Genomic DNA, 26142 nt, shown 5'->3' on the forward strand with positions numbered 1-26142 from the left:
AGTCAAAAACAGTCAAAACATGCTTTGATGTAGAAAGTGAGCATGTGGTAGAATTATAAAAGTCAAACGAAGTTATATTATTTTTTTTGTAATACTTATGATAGACAATCGAAGTAATAATTTCAAAAACAGTATATTTGAGAGTTCGCCATGGGTAAAGCTAAAAAGGGGTACAAGGGAGGAAAGACCGAAGACAGGTAGGGTTACAATATGCTACAAATAAATTTGTGTATGTAATATTGTATTTGTTCAGTGATTCCACCGGTGAAGGAGCTACGGAAGAACTCATCGAAAAAATTCCCAATAAAAAGACAAAGTCAGCTCAAAAGTAAGAAATCCAAAAAAGTTTAATTGAGGTTATGAATGATTAAATTCTTTCACGAAATTTTAGATCAAAAGTAGCAGAATCTATTAATGAAGAAGAGTTACCATCAAAAAATAAAAAGCATAGTAAATCTAAGAAGGAAAAAAAGATCGAGTCAAGTGATTCTGATGCAGAGGATGTCCCAGTTACAAAAATTCAGAAGTCATTCGCAGTCCTAGATATTGATGATGATGATGATAGTGAACCTGAATTACCTAATCAAAATGAAAGTGATAGTGATACTAAACCTGTTAAGAAGAACACTAAGAAAAAATCTAACAAAACTAGTGATGAATCCAGAACTATTGAAAGTCAAAGTGCCGGAAAGAAATCCAAAAAGAGTAGAAGAAAGCGAGAAGATAGTGATGAAGATATTGATAAAGTACTAGCTGAGTTAGAACTTGAATACTCTGGTGTGAAGAAAGAACCAGCTGGTGAAGATGATGCAACTGAAAACCAGTCTAAAAATAAAGACAAAGTAAGAACTGAAGAAAAAGAAAAATCTGATGGAAAAGATAATGTTGAGCAAGAAGAAACATCTATTGTTAAAACAGCAGCTCAAAAGAAAAAAGAGAAGAAAGAAAAACAGAAAAAGGCAGCCTCCAAGAAAGTAGAAGAAGGTACGGAAAAGACTGAGACAGCAAATGTACAATCTGAAATTAAAATTGAGAAGGAAATTGAAGCAGAAAATAAGCAAGAGGGTGAAGAAAATGTTGAAGAAGAAAAAGATAGTAAAAAAAAGAAGAAAAAGGGTGCTAAAGTAGAAGAAGAAAAGAAGGATGCCAAAAAAGGTACTTAAAATGTATAAGTTACTTATTCAAACAGTAATATTTAATTTTAAATATTTCAGGCCCTAGTAAAAAAGCTATTGCTGCAATGCAAGAGGCCTTGAAAAAACTTAAGGAGGAAGAAGAAAAATTGAAAAAGGAAGAAGAAGAAAGAATTCTAAGAGAAGAAGAAGCTGAGAAAGCACGCCAGGAAGCAATACGCTTAGAAAAAGAGAAAAAGGAAAGAAAAAAGCAAAAGGAAAAAGAGAGGAAAGAACGACTTAAAGCAGAAGGAAAACTTTTAACTGCCAAACAAAAGGCAGACCGTGCAAGAGCTCAAGCAATGATTGAAAGTTTAAAAGCCCAAGGACTTGAGCTTCCTGATGTGGGAGAGCGAAAAGTACGTCCTGGAACCAGAATAAAACCTTCTAAAATGCAAAAACAAAAAGCTGAAGAGCAAAAAGGTATGTTGGTTTTTGTTTAGCTTTGAAACACGCTGTAGGTTTCATATAATGTCCTATTTAAAAAAGTGTACATTGTGCAGTATTAAAAAGTATGTTAGTAATGTGTGACAAAGTTTTGCACTTCATTATTTGTTATCAAACTATAAAATAGATATTCTAGAAAATAAAGTACCTCCGGAAAGTGGCGTTAAGGAGAAAGAGAAAAAAGAAGAACCAAAAATAGCCCAGGAAGAAGCAGAAAAGTCTCAAGAACCAGAAGAAATTGAAGATGTTAAAGATGCTTGGGATGCAGATTCAACAGATGACGAAGTATCTGAAGAAACCTCTTCCAAAGACACTACTACAACTGGTAAATTTCCATGTTAATACGTTTCAATTGAAACAGTTTCTATTTACGATTTTCTAACAGAAATAAAATCAGAGAAACAAGAACAGCAAACAACAACAAAGAAGGATGATTCAGAAGCAGAAGAAAGTGAAAATAGTGGAGACGAAGATGATGAAAATGATTCAGAAAGTAGTGATGAAGAAGAAGACGAAGACGGCGATCATAAAACTGACGCTGAAAAGAGAAGAGAAAAAGCTGAAGCAAGAATTGAGGTAACTACATAATTATTTTAGTATCAGTTTGAAACATAATTTTTTGATTTTTTTTGCTAGCAAAGAAAAATTGATGCAGAAAAAAATCAAACTGTTGATAATCTAAGAGCAGCTGTAGTATGTGTACTTGGCCATGTTGACACAGGAAAAACAAAAATTTTAGATAAACTCAGAAGAACAAACGTACAAGACGGCGAAGCGGGTGGCATCACCCAACAAATCGGTGCTACCAATGTTCCAATGGATGCCATCAAGGAACAGATAAAAATTGTTAAAGGGGTACAGCTTTTCTTTTACAAACAAATTTCCAGTTTCAACTGAATTCGATTAATTCTGTTTAAATTTCTAAGATATCTCTTTTAAGATAATTATGTAAGGTATTTACTTTCATTTTAGTATAATGAGATGTCTTTCAAACTTCCTGGTTTACTTATCATCGACACCCCCGGTCACGAGTCTTTCAGTAATCTACGAAATAGAGGCTCTTCATTGTGTGATATTGCTATTTTGGTTGTGGACATAATGCATGGTCTCGAACCCCAGACTATCGAATCTATAAACCTGTTAAAATCGAAAAAGACCCCGTTTGTTGTTGCATTAAATAAAATTGATCGTTTATACGACTGGCAAACGATGAGCAGGAAGGACGTTAGAGAAATAATTAAAGCACAGGCACAGAACACTCAACGAGAATTTGAACAAAGGTAAAGATGTTGTTTATAATTTGTTTTTTTTTTTTTTTTTAATACTACTGAAGTTAAAGGTTATCATATTTGCTTTTTTTTATTCCAGGACTAAAGAAGTCATAATTCAATTCGCTGAACAGGGTCTAAACGCTGCATTATTTTATGAAAATCCTGATTCCCGTTCGTACGTTTCGATGGTACCTACTAGTGCCGTAACAGGCGAGGGTATGGGAAATCTACTGTCTATGATAGTCGATTTTTGCCAGAATATGCTTGCAAAGAGACTAATGTATTCTGACGACTTGCAAGCCACTGTGCTCGAAGTTAAAGCGATATCAGGATTGGGAACTACTATAGACGCAATTCTCGTAAATGGTATGCTAAGAGAAGGTGAGACCATGGTTTTGGCTGGTACTGATGGTCCTATTGTTACCCAAATCCGATCCTTGCTCATGCCGCAACCACTGAGAGAATTAAGAGTGAAGGTAAATAAAACAGTTAACCTTTATTTTTATATAAATTTGATTTGTTCATTTAGAAAACTATTGCTAAATGCTGATTTAAAATTAGAAAGAACAGTAATTTTTTCAACGTCTTTTTTAAAAATATGTATTTATAGATAGTTTTTATTCAGTCTTTGAACTGAACATATATTTACAATATTATTTCTTTTGTTCTAGAATGCTTATGTTGAGTATAGAGAGATAAAGGCGGCACAAGGTGTAAAAATTGCAGCAAAAGAATTAGAGAAAGCGATAGCTGGCCTCAACCTGTACATTGCTCATAAACCAGATGAAGTTGAAATATTCAAAGAAATTGTCGCCAAAGAACTCAAGTCTGCCCTGTCCGGTATCAAGTTGCAAGAGAGGGGAGTTTATGTTCAGGCTTCCACCCTTGGTTCTTTAGAAGCCCTTTTGGAGTTTTTGAAGTGCAGCAAAATTCCGGTGAGTTATTTAAAACAAAATTTTTGTAGTTAAAAAAATTGTTTCATATTCCATTAGTAATGTGGCCTGTTGGTTACAAGCAAAATAGAAGTACTAGGTAAATTATCAAATAGATTCGACCTTTACTTGATCTATATCAAACTGAAAAATAAACTTCGCACAATTTTTATTTAAAAAGTAACAACTATTTCGCCGCTCTTGACTTCTTTTACATTAAGTACTTACTACTAAAGTTACAATGTATTCTAAGTGTAAATATACAATGTTCAGAACAAATTTAAAAGTGGGGAAGGATTTATTACATTCTGTTTGGTCGTTTAGCAATATACCTAATCTTTTGTATTTATTTATTTCCAAATTCTCTAGTAATATAAATTTATTTCCTTAAGTTTCTAAATGTGAAATATCAAATTTATGTATTATTAAACAGATGTCCTTCTTCTGAGAGGTGATTGACGTAGGTAGAATCTGTCTTGTTTTTAATGTAACTGTTTTTTTGCTGTTAATCTTTTTTTGAAATTTCTTCCAGTTTGTCCCATATAAAATTTTTGGCAAGGCCCACATGTAAACTTAACAGTTCTATTTGATGATCTTTAAATTCATTATAACACTAATTTCATTTAATCACCTCGAAATACCGATTTTAAAGCCAATGAATATTTGTCATGAGTGTAACGAAGGATATTTTCCTGGGAGGGGGGGGGGGGCAGATTTTCAATAGCTATACGTTTATATAGGGTGTTCAACTCAAGGCGGTTTCATCCATAATTCTGTTACTCCCTATACATTTAGTAAATAATTTTTTTTATAAAACTAATCGGGAATCATATGATGCATATACAGAAAAAATTTCCAGTCATACGGGGTGTTCCATTTCTCCTGGACGCTACTTAACTTTTTTATTTTAAACGAAATGCCCTATATATTTTGACATTTTTGGTTTCTTTCCTTAATTTTAGGTCAACTTTGTTAACAGTTCCCTTTATCTATCTCTACCAATTTAAAAAAAAAAAAAACAATTTCCGCTCTTTGAATGAGACCAAATAAAATCTAAACCGTAAAAGCTAAACACTTGCGGTTTGCACAGTTCTTTTTAACATGAATAAACTATTATAAAGTAGTTTTTTCCTTTATATTGACTTTTTCTACCTGTCGTAATGACTGTCCTGACCTAGCATAATTAATATGTTGCGGGGTTGACATTCTCAATATCTATTATGCATACAATTACAATTAGTAATTTTCTGATTTCTAGTAAGTTTATTTTTGGGAGTACGAAATCGAAGACTTGTATATATACCAAGTATCCTCGTGATGAATGGAACTTTTTCGTCTGGTCGAGGTGTATATTTGCGAACATTTTTTGCGATACTTGTAGCAAATTAAGAGCGGAAAAGTCGCGTCTTTCTACACACCGATTGGGGCCCCGCTTAGCGATATTTATTCTAGCCAGGGCAATTGCGGAAGTGCATGTTTCATCGCCGTCCGTTATTTATTGTTAAAACAGATGCGTGTATGAGAAAATAAACTTGTCGAATTTGAATGAACGGCAAATTTCAGTTTGCGATACGGCCCATTGACGTCACGACCAATACCAGGAATCGTAAAAATGGGCCCGTGTGAACAGGGTTTATTACGAACGCACGAACCTTTATAGAACATAATTTTGGAAATTTTATACAACTGCCTTCGTTTTTTTTTTTGTTTATTGGCGCCCGAATGAAAGATCTGTATGCCGAGATTACTTTGAAATCGAGTGTGTGTTTATATGTTCTAACATGTTAAAATAACAACAGAGGAAATAGTTCGTAAAGCCTATTAGATAAGATGAACAAAAAGTCTTCGTAATTATGATGAGATTTTAGTGTCCAATTTGACCAATTGTAAGGCACAGAGCATCTTAACAACTGTTTTTTTGCGGGGATTATTTAATAATTAACTAAAAAAACCAAAAGTTTAACTAAAATTAAAATAAAAAAAATCAGAGGTTTTATTACGGAAATAAAAAAACCATAACTCCGGTTGTAATTAATTAATTAATTTCAAATAACGATAAACAGACGTGCTAAAAATACCGCAGATGTACATATCCTACAAACATATGGCGACAGTTTTATTTATCCTGCAGAAATTGTTATCTGTAATACTAATCGAAATTTATTTTTCTCGATCTGTAAAAAGTTTTAAATTACTTCCGCTGGAATTTATTTTAATTGCATATTTACGTTTGGTTTCGATTAATTGCCATTGACGCGTACGCTTTCCTGCGGATATGATCAAATAACCATTACCAGAAGCTAACACCGGCCACTTTTTAAAGGGAAGGGGGTAGAGGTCTGGAAAAAATTATTCTCTGTAGATCTCACGTAAGGCTCGATATTAATCGAATTAAATAGTAATAAAATTAAATGAAACAAAATAGCTTTCGACTGTATTTATCAAGATTTTTGTAGAGGTTTATCGGGTTTAGAATTATGTATTGTACAGGGTGTTTCTGAAATAAGCACCAAGCTTGCAATAGGTGATAGGTTCTTATAAAGCAAAATTAAGTTTTGTGACCTGAAAGTCCACCGTTTGCAAGAAAAGCTCTTAAAAGTATGGTTAAGCGTCAGTCCGGCCCTGGTAGGGAAATACGATATTGCAAATCTCACGTAAGGCTCGATATTAACCGAATTAAATAACAATAAAATTAAATGAAACAAAATAGCTTTCGATCGTTTAGGTATTTATCAAGATTTTTGTAGAGGTTTATCGGGTTTAGAATTATATATTGTACAGAGTGTTTCTGAAATAATCAGCAAGGTTGCAATAGGTAATAGGTTCTTATAAAACAAGAAAATTATGTTTAGTGTTCCGAAAGTCCACCGTTTTCGAGAAAATCATTTAAAAGTATAGTTAAGAGTCAGTCCGGCCCTGGTCGGGAAATACGATATTGTAACGTCGCAATCCATCAGCTGCATCATCCGTGTTGTACGAGTATATTTTATGCTGTTAATACCATGTCGAGATATACTTTAAACAGTCCTGCATATTATCGTCGATAAATATAGTGATTATTTAATTTTTCTTACAATTTTTTTGTCGCTTAACTACGCTGCGATTCCCTATTACTCTAGTTAACACCCTCCAAAGCTTACTTATTTCAAAAACACCCTGTATACAAGGACTGCCACCGCCTTCCAGGTATTCATTCACATCCGTAGCGTGTTTAGAGGCGGCCGAAGAGGGCCTCATGTCGTGAATGGAAATCCATCGCATCTCGCACAGCATTTTTCCATTAATGACAGGCGCTCGCTACAAGGCAAACTAGGCGAGCATACGAGCGGTTGAATCGAATCCATTCATACACTCTCCTGTTGTCTGTCAGAAGTCCTTTTTAGTCGTTTTCTTCTTTTTTGTTTTTGTTTTTAACTTGTCGTTAGTGGGTATATGTATTAACTACTTCGATTTCCTTCAAGTTCGACTCTCGGTCGGTCGATCGATAAGAAATATTGGACAGAAACGACGACAAGTTTTTTGTTTCCCCATTAACGATCTAAATTATAAAAATTACTGCCTTCCTTCCGGTTTTGATTTTATCATCGTGAAGGTGTATCTTATCTTTAGTTATAATTAGAGTTAGTTATTATACACCATGACCGGTTTTAATATCCTCCTCTTGGAAGATTTTCATTATTCTTTTTGAGGCATTATGACTAATCCTTTAACTAACGATATATGCAGATACTAAAGGTCCCTGAAATAATGTATGTAGTTTTAACGTTATTCTATTATGAAATTATTATAAAATAAACATGGGTGCCAAAATGTACTATAATAATGAAATCCTCTCCAGCTTAGAGCACGCGGCATTTGTCGCAATGGCGTATTATCGCAGAAGCCAAAGAAGAAGTTTTAGAGAGCGCAACATTCAAAAACTATTTTTTTATTATACTGTAATATAAAAATTTCTTTTTGCATAAAATAGGGGCATAACATTTTAAATGGCGAAAATTTGGGTTAATACGCCACTGTCCGCCCTATTTACGCCACTAATTATTTATAATCAGTAATATGCCTTTTACAAATAATAGAGATGATGATCCTGTATCTCTTCTACCCTTATTACACATATCTCATGACCTGTGTATTTATAGAGATTTCATATTGAAAAGTAAATTTTTACGTTTATAAATAAATCGTATTGTTGTCGTAGATAAAGTTTTATCTAATTTTTATAACTTAGAAGTAGAAATGTAATTATTCAGAATAATTTACAGCATTGCGACATTGTTTCCATCCAATCGATAAAAAACGGAAATTGGCACATATTTAATTGAATACATAGTAACTGTTATCAAAATATTTTCCTTGTTTGGTTTAACCTCAAAAACGCAACGTTTTGTTTACACTCTTTTGATAACGACGTTTTTCGATTAATGTTATTTAATGAACTTTTTGTTCGAAAGCGTAATGACACAATCGACGCACTACTTATAATAACCGATCGATTCTTCATTAGTGTTCTTCGAAGAATGTAATAAGCTTTTCCTGGAATTGATATGTTTTATTTCCTTTTTTTTAATCTCGATTACATTTTATCGCTCTTGTTTTGTTATTTGTGTCACAGTTGAAAATACTGCTTTTATATGTATACATCAATATCCATACGCGACATCCTATGCTATACAGAGTGTCTAACGAATAATGACAATTCTAATTGTAGATTAGCAAACTTAAAACATTAGAAAAAGATAAGGGTTCACAAGGTGGCAAAAAAACTATAGACTGAATAAGTATGTACTCTATAAGATTTATTTTGTTATTTATTTATTATTTTTCTGCCGCTATGCTTGGGATAAATTGTTTAACTGGTTATGAGATTTTTCATCATAGGCGGGGATACCCTAATTGAAGGGCTAAATGGTCCAATAGTAACCCCGGGGTTCAAGCAAGCAAGGTGATGGCAATATTGTTGTTGTTGTATTTTTTTGGGTAAAGGTCTAGATGATGACCCTTCGGGGGGTGGGAGTAGGGGGATCGAAAGAGCGTGGTTACCTGAGTAAAACCTCATAAAAAATTTGCGGCGGTCTCACCCCCATAAAAAGTTATGCGGGTTGAAAGTTGATTATTTTGACAATTTTCATACACTATAATTCAAATAAAATTCAATAAAATAATTATTTTCAAGCGGGTGGAGGTGGGGGATCGAAAGAGGGTGGTCACTTGAACAAAACCCGATAACCTAACCTAACCTACCCTATTGATAAAGATATTTAAATAATGTTTTATATAACTTTCTCAATATTTTTATGTATTTTTCCATTAGTTTTACCTTTGAATATTGTTTAAGAATGACTATATAAATATTTACATGCCTAGAAATGTATAAAAATTGGTATATTTATTAACTTTGAACCCCCATAACCTTTTATGGAGGTGAGACCGCCACGAACTTTTTATGGTACAGTGGTGGGGGAGATCTTTTCCGATCCCCCCCAACCCAACCCCCTTGGGGGATGAGGGGCCATCATCTAGACCTTTACCTTTTTTTGTTATTATTTGTTATTTTTATTCGAAATTTTTTATGACAAAAATAATTACCTATGTGTATACTGGTGGTGCGAAACGTAAGTAGAGTAGCTCTAATTGTTAAGACCGACAATGAAAGCAATGATAATTTCTTGCTTACGTTGTTGTGTCTATTTTGGAGATAACGACGAGAGGTGAGAATTGGTCTAATTTTTTCATTTATGCATTTTTATGCCAAATTCGAGATGAAAACTTGTACAACTACACAAGTACACAAACGTACCTTTTTGATATGTAATGTAATATAATGACAACGACAAAGATAATCAAATATACTGTGGTTCTGTACCGGATATTGAATATCAATTCGTTGTTGTGTTGTTGGTGTTAAAAATGCAGTCATATGTACGAGTCATTACGTGTTCCTATTGCCAGTGATAAAACTGTTGGCCCATTCATAAGCACTACACAAATAACTTATTCATAAATCGGGAGATATTAAGACGACGACGACGTTCCTTTTAATTCCATCGAAAGCGGAAATGAATACAAAATGAGTGCAACATCGGCATTCCGCGCAACATTCATAATTAAAAAGAAAGAACCTGATGAAAGGATTGCTATCAAAATTAACCAAACTATCTAGGTACTATGTAGTGCTACTACTACGAGCGAACTTCCTCACCCCTATTTACGCTCCTAGTAAAATCATTTTTATATAAATTGCTGACGTTGAGGCTTATACTTCCTTTATATTACAAAAAATGAAATTAATTATGAAGTGAGTATGATTTTCACAATTCAAAACAAAAAATGTATTGGGATCCGTCAAATGGGAGGAGCCTAAAAACATGGCGCCGATTAGGGAAAATTTATCGTAGTTCCTATAGTGTACCGTGCAATTTCAAAGTTTTTAAATTACGATAAAATGATAAGTATTGACACAATATGTGATTGGGCTGACACAAACCCTCGGAAAGGAAATTTCGTTGAAGGTGAGCGTGTTTTTAATGCCAATCACATTATAAAATTCGGAAATAACAAATCCGGAAGCTAGCCTTCAAATTCCGTCAAGTTTACTGCCTACTTTTTACAAACTTCGGATTTAAAACTTGCACGTGCAAAGCCGATTTAAGAGAACGTTGCAAACACATTATTGCAACTTTGTTGTATTGCAGCAGGTAAGTTCTTACATATATAAAACGGTTAGTTTTTATTGGAAAGTAGTTAATGTAGGTGAAGAGTGAAGATCTATGTCTGAAGTGCTATTGTAGCTTTTCACTGAACATATTAACTTTTTATTTGATTTAACTTTAGAAGAAAACTTCTTCGACTCCATCATCAAAAAAATTTTTACTTTTTTAACATGTTTTATTATTTTAATAAACAATTTTACAATTTGCGTGCACAGTTCCTATGTAAATTTTTCCCTCATTCGAGTCATAAATTTTGGCACCAGATGGTGTATGCCCATTTGACGGATTCCAATAATATAAGTCACTTTTTGGTGCTGCTACGCAAACATCACATTACCCCAAGATCCCATCCCCCATTGCCACATCTTATTACGCTACCGCAAGACTCACTCTCCCTGCGCGGTGTGACCTAATGTATATGAACTGAATCAGTAAGTACGAAATATGCACTGTTTACATATACATATATACATGGAATTAAGAACACTTGTAAGTCTTTCGTGAAGTTTATGTAACCTTTATGATAACTTATCCATTCATTTGCCTTGCCCCATGGCGATTCATTTTGGTAACTGATGTACGCTTTTAAATCATTTATTTTATTACTATAAACAATTTCATTTTGTTATACTAATTAATATTGTTTATTGACGTTTTTCTCTCTCCAAACTTACATGTTTATAAAACTAGATAAAATCATCGGGCTACTAGATCCAGCGATCAGAAAATTTGTAATTTACTTTGTACAACTCATTCTCTTTATCGGTTAGTTAGAACTGATTTTAAAGTAATAATGCAATAATCTGCGATACACGATTTATATACCATCAAAATATAATGTATATTATTATTATTACATGCGGAATTTTATATTCTACTTCTTTTGTATGCGTTTATCAGTTATGTTGTATACCATTGTCTGTGAATTCTCTGCTCTTTATTATTCAACCTTTTTCTCGGTAAACCGATCGTCGAAAAGGTAATTTATCTTCCATTTTTGTTTTCGATCTCCGCGTAAATCGTTAACCTGGTGCTGGTTATTATACGAAGTCTGGTCCCATTCAGTCTTCTCCCGGAACATTTTACATTGTAGTTAAGTCTTTACGAGTGTCTCCACTATCCAGGATTCACATAATAAGAGATCGGTGAGGGCGAGAGCCGTAGCCGAGCCGGTTCGACCGGAAGCCGGTGGGTGTCCAACGTTCCGAGAAATGGGCGACCATTCCATACTAGATACCACGCCAAGTCCTGATGGTGTTATATTCACACATACACAAATGCACACATGCACGTCTCCTTTTTCCTTTTCCTTATCCATCGCTTACCGTTCTGTTATTGTTTGAAAGTCACACTATGTGCAGCTACTTTAGTTCAATACCGAGGAGGCATAGGGATAATGTGTATTCTGACCACCATGACAATGATAATAACGAGTTAACACCGAAAATTCGAAGAACAATTGCTATGAAAATAATTCGTGAAAGTTTTCTGAAAAATACCTAGATAAATAGATATATAAAAACACTGTGCATAAAGCATAAACCATGTGGCTTTTTTTAGCTACTTCTAGACCTCTGCCCTCACATGGTCTACCATATTTTGACATTGGACCCCCCTCCGACAACAATGTTGTATTTTTAGCATTATCAAAACCAAATTTTTACAGAAAGTAAAAGTTTTGATTTACATATCGAGAACTACCAAAATCCAAGGTTTCAAAAAGTATGACGGAGGACCATTTTCCATAAGGATCTAGGGGGTCCTTTATTTTAATTTTACTTTTTCAATCAAAGCCATCTGAAACATTAAATGTTGGCGTTAGTCATTCTTGTAAACTCTCTATCACAAGAAATTCAGCATCTTCATACCTACTATAGGCGAAGACGTTAATCCATTTCAACATCTTCTTCGATCCATCAAAAATCTTTATTTTTTATCAATAAAAGACCTTGCGTTTGGTTCAGGATAGCCTTTTATCACACCCTTCCTTCTTCTACAAAGCCATATGGTTTATGCGAAGTCCAGAATATGGAGTGCCTTCATTTTAACTTTGTTTCAGTATTCAGGAATTCGCATTGGACCCGTCGTGAAGAAAGATGTCATGAAAGCTTCAATTATGTTAGAGCACGATAGTCAGTAAGTATTTTGAATTATTTTCTTTTAAGCAGTATACCTAAGAAGTTTATCAAAATTTCCATTAAAAACTCACTGACGTAACTCTAGCGCCCGCCACATCTCATACAGCTACAAAACTATCCAAATAAATAATCACATGTAATTGTAGTTTAAGTAAAAATATTTCGTTAATCTGAAAATACCCATTATGTAATGTTTACATGCGTATATAATAGATCTTTTTTTTTAATGTATCCTGTGTCTTATCACAGTTTACTTTTTCTTATTACTTGTTCAAAATCACGAGATATTCAGTTGGCTTCTGTTTTAACAGTTCTCACGTGTCCCGCAGGCAGTTTTATCCTAAACAAATAACAGATAAGTAGAAAACCTGGATACATTATGTATGGGTCCGTTTGTTTGTTTATTACATCAGCCTTTGTTGAGGCAGTGGTTTTCGAAGATTTATTTGTCAAGACTTGGGACACCCCAGGTGTTTAACAAAATGGTTAAAATTCTATGAAATACAAACAATGTCCGGCTAAATTTCTTGGAAAATTTGATAAACTAAAAGTTTTGAATTGGAATATAACCACTACCTTGTAGAGAGTGTTTTTTTTTACTTCTTTTTAAAGGTACGCTACTATTTTGGCATTTGATGTTAAAGTTGAACGTGACGCTCAAGAATTGGCGGACAATTTGGGTGTGAAGATCTTTCAAGCTGACATTATTTATCATCTGTTCGACAAATTCATGGCGTATCGCGAAGAACTTAAGCAGCGAAAGCGCGAAGAGTTTAAAAATATAGCAGTCTTCCCATGCAAACTCAAAATTTTGCCGCAGTTTGTGTTCAATTCAAGAGATCCCATAGTTTGCGGCGTGATGGTTGAAGCTGGAATTGTCAAAGAAGGGACTCCTATTTGTGTGCCGAGCAAAGAGGTATGTTTTTCGACCACCCTCATCCCCCATTTTGGTCAAAGATTTTATTCAAACAATCCAGAACATCTTTAATTTTCCAACTTAACGAAAAACGTTGCTATTATTCTTAATCGAATTTTTCATTGTTTCAGTTTGTTGATCTGGGAATCGTAACCAGTATCGAAGTTAATCACAAACCCGTCGAGTCGGCTAGAAAAGGAATGGAAGTGTGCATCAAAATTGACCCCATTCCGGGTGAATCTCCAAAAATGTTTGGAAGGCATTTTGATGAAACTGATTTCCTCGTCAGCAAGGTAGGATTTTTTTAGTTAATTGTTTGCATGTACATTGATTACAAAACTTGAGAATTTTCTTCTTCCTCTGGAATTTTTCGAACTACGAAAGGGGAAAGTTTCAATAAAATACTTGGACATATTGCAAACTTATCGACAGATTTTATGACTTATAAGGGAAATAATTTCTTTTTCGTACCTGATAACTCGAATAACGTCTTGGAATAAACAAAACAAAAAACCTTTTATACTGCATCATTAACTAAATAGGTACATACAATGGAATTCGTTTATTATGACTCCGCCTATATTGACCAACCGCTTAATATGAAGTAATTGCAGTGTTAAGTTTGGTTTTCATATTAAATTCTTGGATATAATGACTCCGTTTAAAATGACATATCGTTTATTATGACTGATTCTCAAGAAATCATATCCGGCTATAGTGACCCAAATGATTAATAATAACATTTTCGCTCATTTTTCTGACCCTTCTTATGTATAATGATATTGCAATTCATCATTCTTTTTCTTTTTCTGTTAATAAATATATACAACTTGTAGTTTTTCTCTCTATAAAACTAAATAATTAGCCAAAATAGAAAGTTGTTTATTTTCGAAGACTATGCTTTGTAAGACGCCCGCTTAGTACGACGTGTTTGTCATTTTCCTTCGATGTCATTATAAGCGGATTCTACTGTACTTTGCGCTGACAATGCGCGAAACACGTGTCTGCAGTTTTTTAAATAGTTGTGGTTATTGAGGTAAGTCCTTTTGGTTATAATATCAGGTACACTTACATTCGTCGATATTTTAAATAAAATATAAAATTTTTACAATTTGTGTTTAGTATGTTCTATAACGTGTCTATGACGTTTCGAAGTTCGGATCAGATTTAACATAATTTTCTCGTTTTTATACGTCGAGCGTCAAGAGTCGATATTGTGTCTTGAAACAAGAGCGAATATTGTACAGATAGATATATCTCTGTTTTTTTTATTTCGCCCACCTTGTAAAATAAATACTCCGGTTCTATTGGTTGTTGTCGTCGATGGCAATCAAATTCGTTATCTGGAGACGACAGTAACGTGGGCGGATTTGAATCAAGGCGCGTATCATTATCGACTTATTTTTCTCAATAAACGTCACTCAATTTTATATACTTACTCAAGTTCAGCTATTTCGGGCTGGTCTTTCGCTCTAATTCGATTTCATTCTAATTCGGGAAGAACGAATCGCGGCCTCACCTTCCCCTTCCGTTTCGGTGCCGCAATGTTCAACTCTCATTCATTGATCAACCCCCATATTCTGCAGTATCATCGGAAAGTTCATTGATCCCAACCTCGTTTACGCGATCAATAGATATGCCCTACTACTACACTGCAGATTTTCAACCGACACAATTTTATCAAGCGGGGGTGGACACGGCACAATTGCAGCCATCAATTCTTGAAACCAAAATAGGCATAGTAGAGAACTTGTTATCTACAAAAATATTTTAGCTCAAGACTGTAATATGTGCAGTTGTAGAGTTAGTATTTTTTATAATATTACTTAATAGGATTAGACGTTAATGTTAGGCTGGTGTCGAAAAAAAGCACATGTTATAACTGTTTGGAATTAGAAAATACCACAAATGGCGCAGTAAACGCCATCTGTAGCACGATGCTACATTTTAGGATGTAGGATGTCCTAAAATTCAGCATCGTGCTACAGATGGCGTTTACTGCGCCATTTGTCGTATTTTCTAAAACGCGCTGTTAAGACAGCAAGTAAAAGTTGGTCTGTGTTCTACTGTCGAGCTGCCTGCGACGCGCTGATGAGATCCAAAAAGATCGAAATCGCGATCCGCGTCTGACAGGATATAGACCACTTCGAAATTATTTTATTTGGAATTAACTTATATCATATGTCTTTTATATTTTTTTGCTGCAGTTGCTATTTGCCGACTGGAAGCTCTTCTTTTTCATTCCCCGTGTCGACTCTATCCTTCCCACCCCTCCTCGTCTGCGAACTTTTTCCATTAACAAAAGTTCTGGAACACCCTCGCACTCTTTAACCTACTTACTTATAACCGCCCACCCCCACCCTCTTCGTTCCTATGTTTCGCTTGTTTGTATGTGTTGTGTATGTGCCCGATTCATTCTGACCGACAATGAAGTTTCTATGAACGGAAGTACTCACTGTACGAACGGCATGAATGAAAATAACAAAAGAATATAAAAAGGAACAATATATATATACAATGTATTTTTCTTATAATTAATAATCTGCTTCCGTTCATGTCCATTATGTAAATTACGTTTCCCTCATAGGGATTTGGACAAAATTAAGAATCAAATAAAGAAATTGAAATCTGATTGAACGTTTCGCTACATAATGACATCTTTTTTAGCAACTCAATTTCTACTCATTCTTATCATTAGTAAGAACCTCATAATAATTGTTTAGTGAACAAAAATTCATACTGGATATTATTATAAATTTTTGTTGACTGACAAGGCTTTTAAAAAATTTAAAGAAAAGAGTAGTGAGAGAATTGAGTTGGTGAAAAAACTGCAATATAAATTTCAATTTCTCCTTTGATTCTTAATTTTAGTCAAATCTGTATGAAAGAAACGTAATATTTAATAACTAAAGAAAATATAAATACAAGGAAAATATAAAATTTTACACTTATAGGTGGATAAAGCTTTATTTTTATTACTTAGTTGGTCGATGAAGACTGACATTTCGGGAGAAAACCACGTTAGAGTGTGGGCAATGTGCCAAAATTTCGCGAATGTTGCAGATCACTTCTGTATATATAAGACTAAAACAAATTCTGACGAGATTTTGGTTGATATTGGGGAGGAATTAAAGAAAAGGAATAAAAACTAAGGCCGGAATCAGGATGGTATCAAAACCAGATTCAGCCATAAAAATCATACCTACAATCCATATCGATAAAGCTTCTTTTAAAAGTCTATGTATAGATATATACTATACTTTTTCAGTAAAACCAATTTCTTAAACTGACACCAGTTTTTAAAGATAGTTTTTGCAACTTAAAAGACTAGGAATTTAAAACATTTTATTAAAATAACTAAAATATCTAAAAAACGGGGGCTTTAAATCTGGTTCTTCCCCGTTTTCTTTCAAATTTAGCATTCTTAGAAATCAACTTAAATAAAACGATAGTTACGTTAGCTATTGTAAAAAGAATTGATTCTTCTAACAAAGAGACATTTCTTCGAATTTTTGGTCTCACTTATCTAAATAATTTAATTTTATGAAACAGTTAAACAAAGAAATCTATCTATAGCCTTTTAGTTGTGCTTCAAAGGAACTGATCAAATTTAATTTACGTAACCTTTCAGTAGGTGTCAACTTACTGCCATTCTTTTTTAAGGGGAAAAAGAAAATGTTGATGTTCTGTAAAGCACGAAGAAAAAAATAGACAATAATTTTATTTTCACACTCGTTCAGCTTATTTATAGCATACAGTAGCTACCAACTAGCTCATCGTTTCTCATTAAAATTCGAAATTCATTAAGTTCGTAATACATAATCAAATCGACAAAAAACTCATTAACACGAGAAGTTACCGGTGTTAAAAGTCGACTAATAATGTTCATACCGATAGCAGTGGCGGATCGTCATGAAATGAAGTGGGTGTTATACAAATGCTTAGTCGTCAAATATTTTTTGAAGGTGAATGCAATACTACGAAACTTGTCTGTAGACTTCTCATTGAAGGTATCAATATTTGGGTATAAAATTATGCACCGCAGTCAGTTTACACTCTGCTGTGATCCAAATAACCCTAAATGTGATGGGTCAGTTGCAGACAGCCATAAAATGATTGCCCCCTGCGTCTAACCAGTACTAAAAATGTTTTGTCCCAAAAAAAGAATATCTTAAAGTTACTTCAAATAGTTCAACTCATAAATCCATCGGAAGTAATAATTTTTCGTTTAATCTTGCATATTTTGTATTGGTCTTAGTCCTTGGTCTTATTGGTATAGGGTGTAGTCTCGATACACAAAATTATTAGATTGTAGCGAGCACGAGCGTGTTTGTGTGCGATCAGGCACGCGTGTGTGTGAGCGGCTTATCGATTCGCCGACTAGCCGCGGGCGCCTTTCTTCATGTGCGCCGTATTTGTAAATGTGTGTGTCGTACCTGCGTTCTGGGAAAGCTGTTAAACAGTTCAAGGAAAAAATAAACTATCCGGATGTTTCCAGAAGGTTCCCGAAAGTAAACAAAAAAGTATTTAAAGGAAGAGACGATCGCCGAGAGAAGTAGAAGTAAATTGACCGTTGCAGAAGTGAATCGAGAAATAAATTGACAGTGATAGAATTGAAATAAACAGCGCAGTGAATAGTGATATATCAACAGTAGTGTAAATAAATAGAATAATTCATCACCTAAGTTTAGTAATAATTTAATAGTGTTTTAAGTTCCTTAATAATTAGTGTAAATAAATAGTTTTGTCGTTAGCAGTCTTAAAAGTTAATTTTGTTAAACCCACGAACATTACAATGTTTATAAATACATAAATATCGATTTCTTTGGCAGTTCTTAAGTACATATGCATAAGCCGCCCCTGTACGTAAGTGTATGTATATATGCGACAGAAAAGGAAGCGAGACGTGTTTTATTAGGTTTGGGGTGTCATTATTAAAATGAAAAGATGCGAGCAACCGCCGACACAGGCGTCACATCCGGAGGAAATTGCGATGTTTTAAAAGTTTGTGTACACAGTTGTTGGTTGCTGAATGAAGGGGCATTGAAAAGGGAAAGACGTTAATCTGCACTTTGCAAATTACTCACGCCAGCTTTAAAACGAAACGGTAAACGACTTCTTCCCTTGTCCGTTTGAATAGAATCGTTCCTACCGGAACTTCGGTTTACGGTCCAGAAAAAGATGCTCGTACACATCCTCAGAAAAGGACCCTTCTCAATGGATAGAGGAAACGGCGTATCCGAATCTCGCACATTCTAAAATATTTTGTATTTTGTGTATTGAACGGAAAAGAAACAACGGAAATGTTGTACAGGGTGACACAGTTTAGATATCTTATAAAAAGAACTAATTTAAATAAAATGATCGATTACTCGATTTCATTATTTCTCGATCAATATGTTAGGTTAGGTTAGGTTATTAATAATTAATAAAGTCGTAACTAAAACTATTCTGTGTCAATTTAAGTGCCTCTCAATCTAAGAAGTGCCTGAAATGTTTTGTAAGTTTATGGTGAAATTACAAATAAAAATACAAATTAACTTCTAACATTACAATTAAAAGTTTAGTTAATTAAAAAAAGACAGCCTAGCGAACGCTGTCTGTAGAGATTTGCAACGAGCGTAATAGTTTATTGCGATATTAGCACATTCAGTAATTTAATTACCTTACTAGTTAATTTTGTGGTTATTACTTACTGAAATAGCAAACTATCTCCACAGCCATAAAATTTTAATTTAAATTGATGCAGGAAATACCTATTTAGTTTGATAATAAATTAGACGTTAAAGTAAGCGAAGCTTCAGTGGAGTTCTGTCTATTAAAACTACATAAATTTTTGAAATCAACATGATATTATCTTACAGCTTAAGAGTTTCTAAAATTAATTTTTAATTTAGAATTACGATTAAATGAGTAAATCTCACTATATAACTGTCAATAAAAAAGTTCATTACTTTCCCTGATTCCAAACGTTTCTCTGTGTAATAACCTACCAAAGTAAAATAGTCAATTACTAATAATTTTAGTTCCAATCGCTGTTTATAGTTTTCCTTTTCTTTATATTTTTCTCTCTTCAGTTCTTTGTCATGTAACATATGGCTTCAATCTATTTCAACAAAGAAACACAAAGAAAATTATGTGAAAACTTTTTGTCGTTTTATATCTTAATTGGTAATAAAAGTTATGTTTATGGCTATCTTGTTGTTTATATTAGGTTGTTAACATCCTCATATAAAAAAAAAGAGAAGTATACCTAATCGGTTTCGATATTCACAAAATTGGATTAAAAAAGGTCGTAACCATTCTCCTTAAATTGGAAATTACACGTTGAGAGGTCGACTATGGCGTAGCGTCTCAAAATAATTGCGAACTACCTTCCGTCATTCCATTGACAAAATTACAGCTTGTTCTTCTGAAATCTCATAGTCAAGTTGAATTATAATGTAGCCACCACCAATTTGTTGTCTTGTAATAACAGACATTAAAGATGAGTGGACAATTTCTGTCCATTGTAGTCAAAATACTATTAAAATCGGTCCGATATATTTGTAAAAGTTGTCTTATGTTGTTTAGGTGCATTTAAAGTCCTTTGACGATGTTAGCATCTTATCTTTTTGTCTATTACGTAAATATGTCAATATGTAATCATTATTTTCTTAATAAAATGATCTAGTCAAGACAATAAGGATTAAATACTAAATAAACACGTCTACATTTTTAAAAGGATAAACTAGGTACCTGACTTATATTTATATCAACGCACAACCCAAACCCCTGGGACTTGAAAGTTGAAATTTCCTTATACGACTTAGGCGAGCACTAAATAAAAACTATTTAAAATTTAACCCCTAAAATTTGATGTATCCATCAATTGTGCAATTATTATACAACAGTGTCATCCACTACAAAATGATTTTCCAAATAGCACCCCCAAAGGTGTACATTGGGGGTTTGCGATAACATACATAATCGAATTTTACGCAATAAATTCATAAAGACCCTTGAAAATATTTCGTTGATAATACTTATTTTGCTCAATATTGGGGTTTGGTTACATATCATCAATATTCAGTAAACATTTTTGTGAAAATTTTCTTTTTTTCTGTTAAACTACAAATCGAACCTATAATAAGAATAATTTTAATGAATGATTTATAGTGAGATCTACGTAGTTATAACCTTGTTCGCATTTCCCTTCGGTATTAGAGGAATTTGTTGGCATGGCAACTCTATTTTTAGCTCGGACTCTATTTGGTTCCCTTCTCCCTTATCTAGGTAAAGAGGACACAGGGGAATAAGAGAGCAGCGAACTCTAAATAGGTTTCATCTCTCCTGACTTGAATCGTTCAACAATTCAAAGTTACATACATATATATTTACCCATATATTTGCAATGGCGGATTTTATACTAATGGCGTTTGCAATAAAGTATTTCATTACGACAAAAGAATTCACTATTAATTGTTGTAAATTACTCAATAAACACCTGTCGAAAAATACGCCCGATAAAGAAAATTTCGGGAAGGTTCTGGAATTAATCAATTTCAACTTTATTCGAACACTACGTATTTGGAGACCACTTTCTTGTAGTTTACATTTTGAAATCAGAATAATTTTCATGCACAAATTGTTGTAAATAGGTAAATCTTTATACTTTAAAAAGTTAGAAGTATGTAGGTGGATAGGTAGGAATTTTATAAAAGCGCTCGTTTTTTTAAATCGTTTTGTTTTGTCTGATGACGTATTTAATTAAAAAGAAAAGAAAACTAAAAGCTATTAATTTTAAATTTCATTTAAGCTTACCTGTGCGTAGGTAGGTATATCTATGTGGATTATATGGATCAGTAAATGTTACCGACAGGCTTATAGGAATAGGTACATAAATGAGAGTCCACCCAACCGGACGCGCCAGCTATGAAAGCCGGAAGTAGGGCAGATGTGACGTCATTCGCGACCTCATCAACTTAGCCGTGTTTACACCAATTTGCGAATATATTTAGCTGTAACATTATATCTTCTGCTTTGTGAATGTACATAGGTTTTAAAGCAGGACTTCGACATTAGGATTATTAATGTTATATGCAGTTTTATTATAGATTCTATTTTAAATTCCTTCATTGCTAAATTAATTTGTAGAGGAACGAAATAGGTTAACTTAAGGTCACAACTCCCTTAAAACTGTAAACCTTATAGGTATGCATCACATACAGTTTTGTTTCTTAGATAGCTTTATTTTGTATAAGGTCTAAGATCCTCACTTTGTTTCACCATTAAATAGGCTATTGGAGTGTAAGCTGATATTGTTTTTTTTGTTTTTTTACTGTATTTTAATGTCTTGTAAAAGAAGCTAATGGTAAAGGCTGCACGTGGCCCAAATAAAAACTAATTAGAAGTAGACGTTAGTATAAGAATCACTAAGCGACAGTGACAGATTTATTACGAAAATGCATCAGTCATTGTCAATTCCAGTATGTGTACCTATTTGTTCACATTGAATAAGATGAAGCCAACTACATTCCTAAAACCATTGTCGACGAAAGTTGTGATTGTTGTAAGAAGGGAATGTCGAGCTATTATCGTACCGGGCACGTTTGAAATAAATTTGTTTACTTTTTCTCCCTCTCGTATCGTAGGAAACGTATTTAATGATTATTTTAAAAACATTCCGGAGAGTCAAAACACATCACTGGAAGATATTTCTATTTTGAATTTGATATTTGAACGGGGAGAAATTCCAAGCACCGCATCGACCAACGCCAAGAGATCGAGGAATAGTTTTCGCTTTTTAAATGTGAATCTGAAGATTCACTGGCTTTAGAATTGTTACCCGTTCTACTAGACATGTTTTGTACATTTTGCACGTTTATATTCAATTTGATATATTTTTTTTTGTTTATTTTAACCTCGAGGAGGGGAAATCTGCTAAAGACACCCCCAAGGGGGGTAGTGTCGGATTCACTCCTGGTGGGAGCGCCTACCGACTAAAAACCCTCCTCGAGATGGTAGTTCAACCTAGTGGTTATGACTACCGGGAGAAGATGGTAGAAATTTGGGGAAGGGGAGAGGGTTGAGTGGGAGATAGGTAAAGAGGTGAGGGAGGGAGGGAGGTTGGGGAGATGAACTATGGGTGGCCCAACACTAAAGGGAAGGATGGGCACTCGCGCTAAAAAGCGAGATTCAATTTAATAAAAAAAGTATAGCTTATCATACTTCATTTACTTTCTCTAGCGATGTTCCCCTTCTAATGTTTTGGATGCGCGCTGGCAAAATCGTAGGTAGGGAGAAAAAAGCTCATTATACTCTCGACTCTTGTTCATTAAACATACTTTTTCATACTGTACCTGCCAAAAGTTTTGTTCAATTATGAATAGTAGTGCGAGTCGAAAACAAGCGTTTAAGCCTTTAATAGGTCTTCAAATATAAATAAACATCTCGTTGATATTTTCAGTAGTAATTGGTACCAATAACAGCAAATTTGAGCAATGCAGTTGTAGTGAATAAAATGGTCAATTTTTCGGTGTAGTACTGTACGGATTATACGCTCCTCACCGGTTAAGAGTTTGGTCGAGAGTTGTCTCCTTTCTTTTCTGGCCTTGTGCTGTTCTTTTCTACTTTGCGCCGGTCAAACTGAAGGTCACATCGCTACAGAAACTAAACGAAGTATAATATCGTCGGATATTTTGCAAAAATAAGATTCTGCAGATCTTATCACCCAAGCACTTAAAGGGTGTGTATTATGAAGACTAAAGAACTTCGCTAGATCCTTACGGAAAATGGCCCTCTGTCCAACTTTTTGAATCTTTGGATTCTGCAAGTTCTCGACGTGTAAATCAAAAGTCACAATGGGCACTAAGTCGTAAAAGCTCATCTTTTTGAAGTATGGTTCTTTAATGCAACGTTAAGAACTATATCTGTCCATCGAGATTTTTGATCCACACGTTGAGAACTATCAAAATTCAAAATTTTAAACAATTTGATATTACTTCTATCTTAAAAATGATGATAAAAAAACCTCGGTATACTGCCATTTTTGAGGAAGTTTGATTTTTTGAAGAAATGTAAAATTTTGACAATTTTTCTTTAATGTATTTAGTGGAAAACCGAGTATAGGTTGAAAAAATATATTCCGTACCTTCACCAAATTTTGTTCGTTGAACATTTTATTGCTTTATATTTTCCCAACCTATATTTGTCTTTGTTTTGTTCCAGATTTCGAGACAGAGTATAGACGCATGTAAAGATTACTTCCGAGATGATCTCCTAAAGACAGACTGGCAGTTAATGGTGGAATTAAAGAAACTATTTCAAATATTGTAGCTAAACGCAGTTCTTCTTCAAGGTACACAAACCATTTACAGTAATAATAATTTTATACTGTTATAACTACATATTTACGTTTAAAATCACTTCACAATATCTCTTGTTGCGTTTTTTAATGCTTGATGGAACGTTGGGAATTCAAATATTTATATACTTACATACTTAACGTTTAGTTAGTGAAATTTTATTGTAACTGAGTGACTCTCGAAATTATCTATATACCAGAATATTAATTAATTATATTGTGTAAATTGTAATTAAAACGAAGGTCGAACAAAATTAATGGTTGAAAATTGTGCCAGGGCTGTAGTCAAATTTTACATACGCTATCTATATTGAAAAGTATACTTATTTTAAGAAGTAAAAATAATTGTATAAATGTATATTTATTGATAATTACTATTACAGTTGTCGTATAACGGAAATATTCTCCGTACTTATTGACGAAATTATAGGTATCTCTCAAAATAAAAGCATTGCTGCCCTCTTGGTTATTGTATTTGTTGAGGATTATTTAAAAATAAACATTATTTCATTTCAATTTTCAACAGTAGTAAATCTCTACCTTTTTCTATGGATACATAAATGGTTTTATTTATCTGAAAATTTGAATATTCTTTATCATTTAGAACTCTTAGGATTAATGTAGCCATCTCACACTTCTTGATTTAAGGGTTACTAGCATTACAAATACGGCTTTTAGATTTTTTACGGGAGGCAATGAAAACGGCAATATTTTATAAAAAAAACTTTAAATTTTTATAAGAGGAAACATTAACATATATTCATATATACGGGAACTTTGTTTACCCCTAATTAATTGTGCTACTTAAGGGTTACCAAATTTTTGTTGCGCGAAAAACGGGGGTAACCCGTAAGATNTTCGATAATCTTCTTGTTAGCTTTCTGTTTTACAATCCGTTTGTATTTTATTTAGTCTACATCCAAAAATGTCCGAGAATTCTGACCAAATAACTGACATGTTTGATAACGGTTTGCAATCAAGATGATGGATTTGAAAGTCAGCGAATGGGACATTTTGTAAGTACGTAAGCAAATATCTCCACAGCAGATGGATTCTACAAGACACTTCGTTTTCGTGATAATAAAATAAGTTTGCTAGATAAATAGAAATCGAGAGTTTGTTTTAAAGTGTATTTGTGTATCATCCAAAAGTGTTTGTGAATAGTTAAAATGAATTCATCTTTATATGGTAAGAAAAAGAAGTAACAACATGGTCATGTGTTTAATGAACATTTCCGTTTGGCGAAATGCAACAAGTCTGATTCACTTAAAAGGTAAGTCAACTTTTAATTTTATAGATCGTCTGTCGCACTAGAGCAATATATCCTACCCATTTTTTTTACCATTATCCCTTATTATATTAAATTATATGATATGGGAATACAAAACCAATACAGCATTTTTTTATTTTAAGCAAAAGACATTTTGCACATCAACTGTAAAATTTTATATATTTTGCACTCAAGTCGGTAATGTAATTAGATTTTTGTTCTATTATCGAAGGCCTACGACTATCCTTGACGAACGGGAACGGTAATTTTCATTTCTATTCTGTAGTTAATTAAACCGGGGACTCATTCATAAGTTACTTTAATCAAAACGTAATTATTTCATCTAGGGTTTGGTAGCAAAAAAGAAATGGCAGGGAAAATCTCTAGAGGACTAAGCCCCTGAAATTGATACATGGTTTATATATGTACATGTATATACATATAAATATGTACTGTACATACATGCATTTAAAAAGGACAACACGTGTGACAATTTCATTATTTAATCGAGTTTAGTGTATATGATAAAATGCATAGGTATATTTTTTAGAAAAAACGTAATAAAAATTAATTAAAATAATTAACTGCGGAATAAATATATCCATCAGACCTATTAGAAGCAGAAACAGATGTTAAGAGGAGTAGAGGTAGACCTGAATTAGATTATTGTTCATAATTAAGGATGTAAGATGTGCTAGATGTAGGAAAATGCGCAGATTAGTGAACTAAATATTCCTTGAACAATTCTTGTTATGTATGGGATTGTCTACTCTATTTTGAGTCTACTAAAATGAAAACAAAGATCAACCCAACAAGTCAAAACTTTTAATTTCAGGGTTTAGCAAATAAAAACCGATATTTTTAATTTTAATGTGAAAATTCATTTTCAATTTTTATCCATTACAAACTACTTCAGGCTAATAAGGGAAAATTTTTGTTGC

General features: G+C 33.5%; 1 protein-coding gene and 1 long non-coding RNA gene across 3 annotated transcripts in view; one reads left to right on the top strand and one right to left on the bottom strand.

The window, feature by feature from the left end:
* On the top strand, positions 1 to 24447 carry LOC108744798 (eukaryotic translation initiation factor 5B). 2 transcript variants are annotated; one of them, XM_018480714.1, is made up of 14 exons: positions 1 to 197; positions 254 to 328; positions 392 to 1155; positions 1215 to 1595; positions 1747 to 1944; positions 2005 to 2195; positions 2256 to 2474; positions 2592 to 2899; positions 2988 to 3366; positions 3562 to 3825; positions 12592 to 12668; positions 13283 to 13586; positions 13718 to 13879; positions 23796 to 24447. In XM_018480714.1, exons 1-14 carry the CDS (start codon positions 151 to 153, stop codon positions 23901 to 23903), a joined length of 3477 nt encoding a protein of 1158 aa, XP_018336216.1. In that variant the 5' UTR covers positions 1 to 150; the 3' UTR covers positions 23904 to 24447. The 2 variants fall into 2 exon arrangements, with proteins under 2 accessions (XP_018336216.1, XP_018336217.1); XM_018480715.1 differs by having other exon boundaries at positions 1756 to 1944.
* Positions 13880 to 26142, bottom strand: part of LOC108744800 — a 27623-nt gene continuing 15360 nt past the window's right edge. Inside the window, exons 6-7 of the long non-coding RNA XR_001939012.1 lie at positions 15026 to 15343; positions 13880 to 13961 (exon numbers count right to left, since the gene is read on the bottom strand). This is a non-coding gene — a long non-coding RNA (uncharacterized LOC108744800). The remainder of the gene's footprint in view (positions 13962 to 15025; positions 15344 to 26142) is intronic.

This window comes from Agrilus planipennis, unplaced genomic scaffold (assembly GCF_000699045.2).
Source record: "Agrilus planipennis isolate EAB-ADULT unplaced genomic scaffold, Apla_2.0 scaffold35, whole genome shotgun sequence".
NCBI classification, from domain to species: domain Eukaryota; kingdom Metazoa; phylum Arthropoda; class Insecta; order Coleoptera; family Buprestidae; genus Agrilus; species Agrilus planipennis.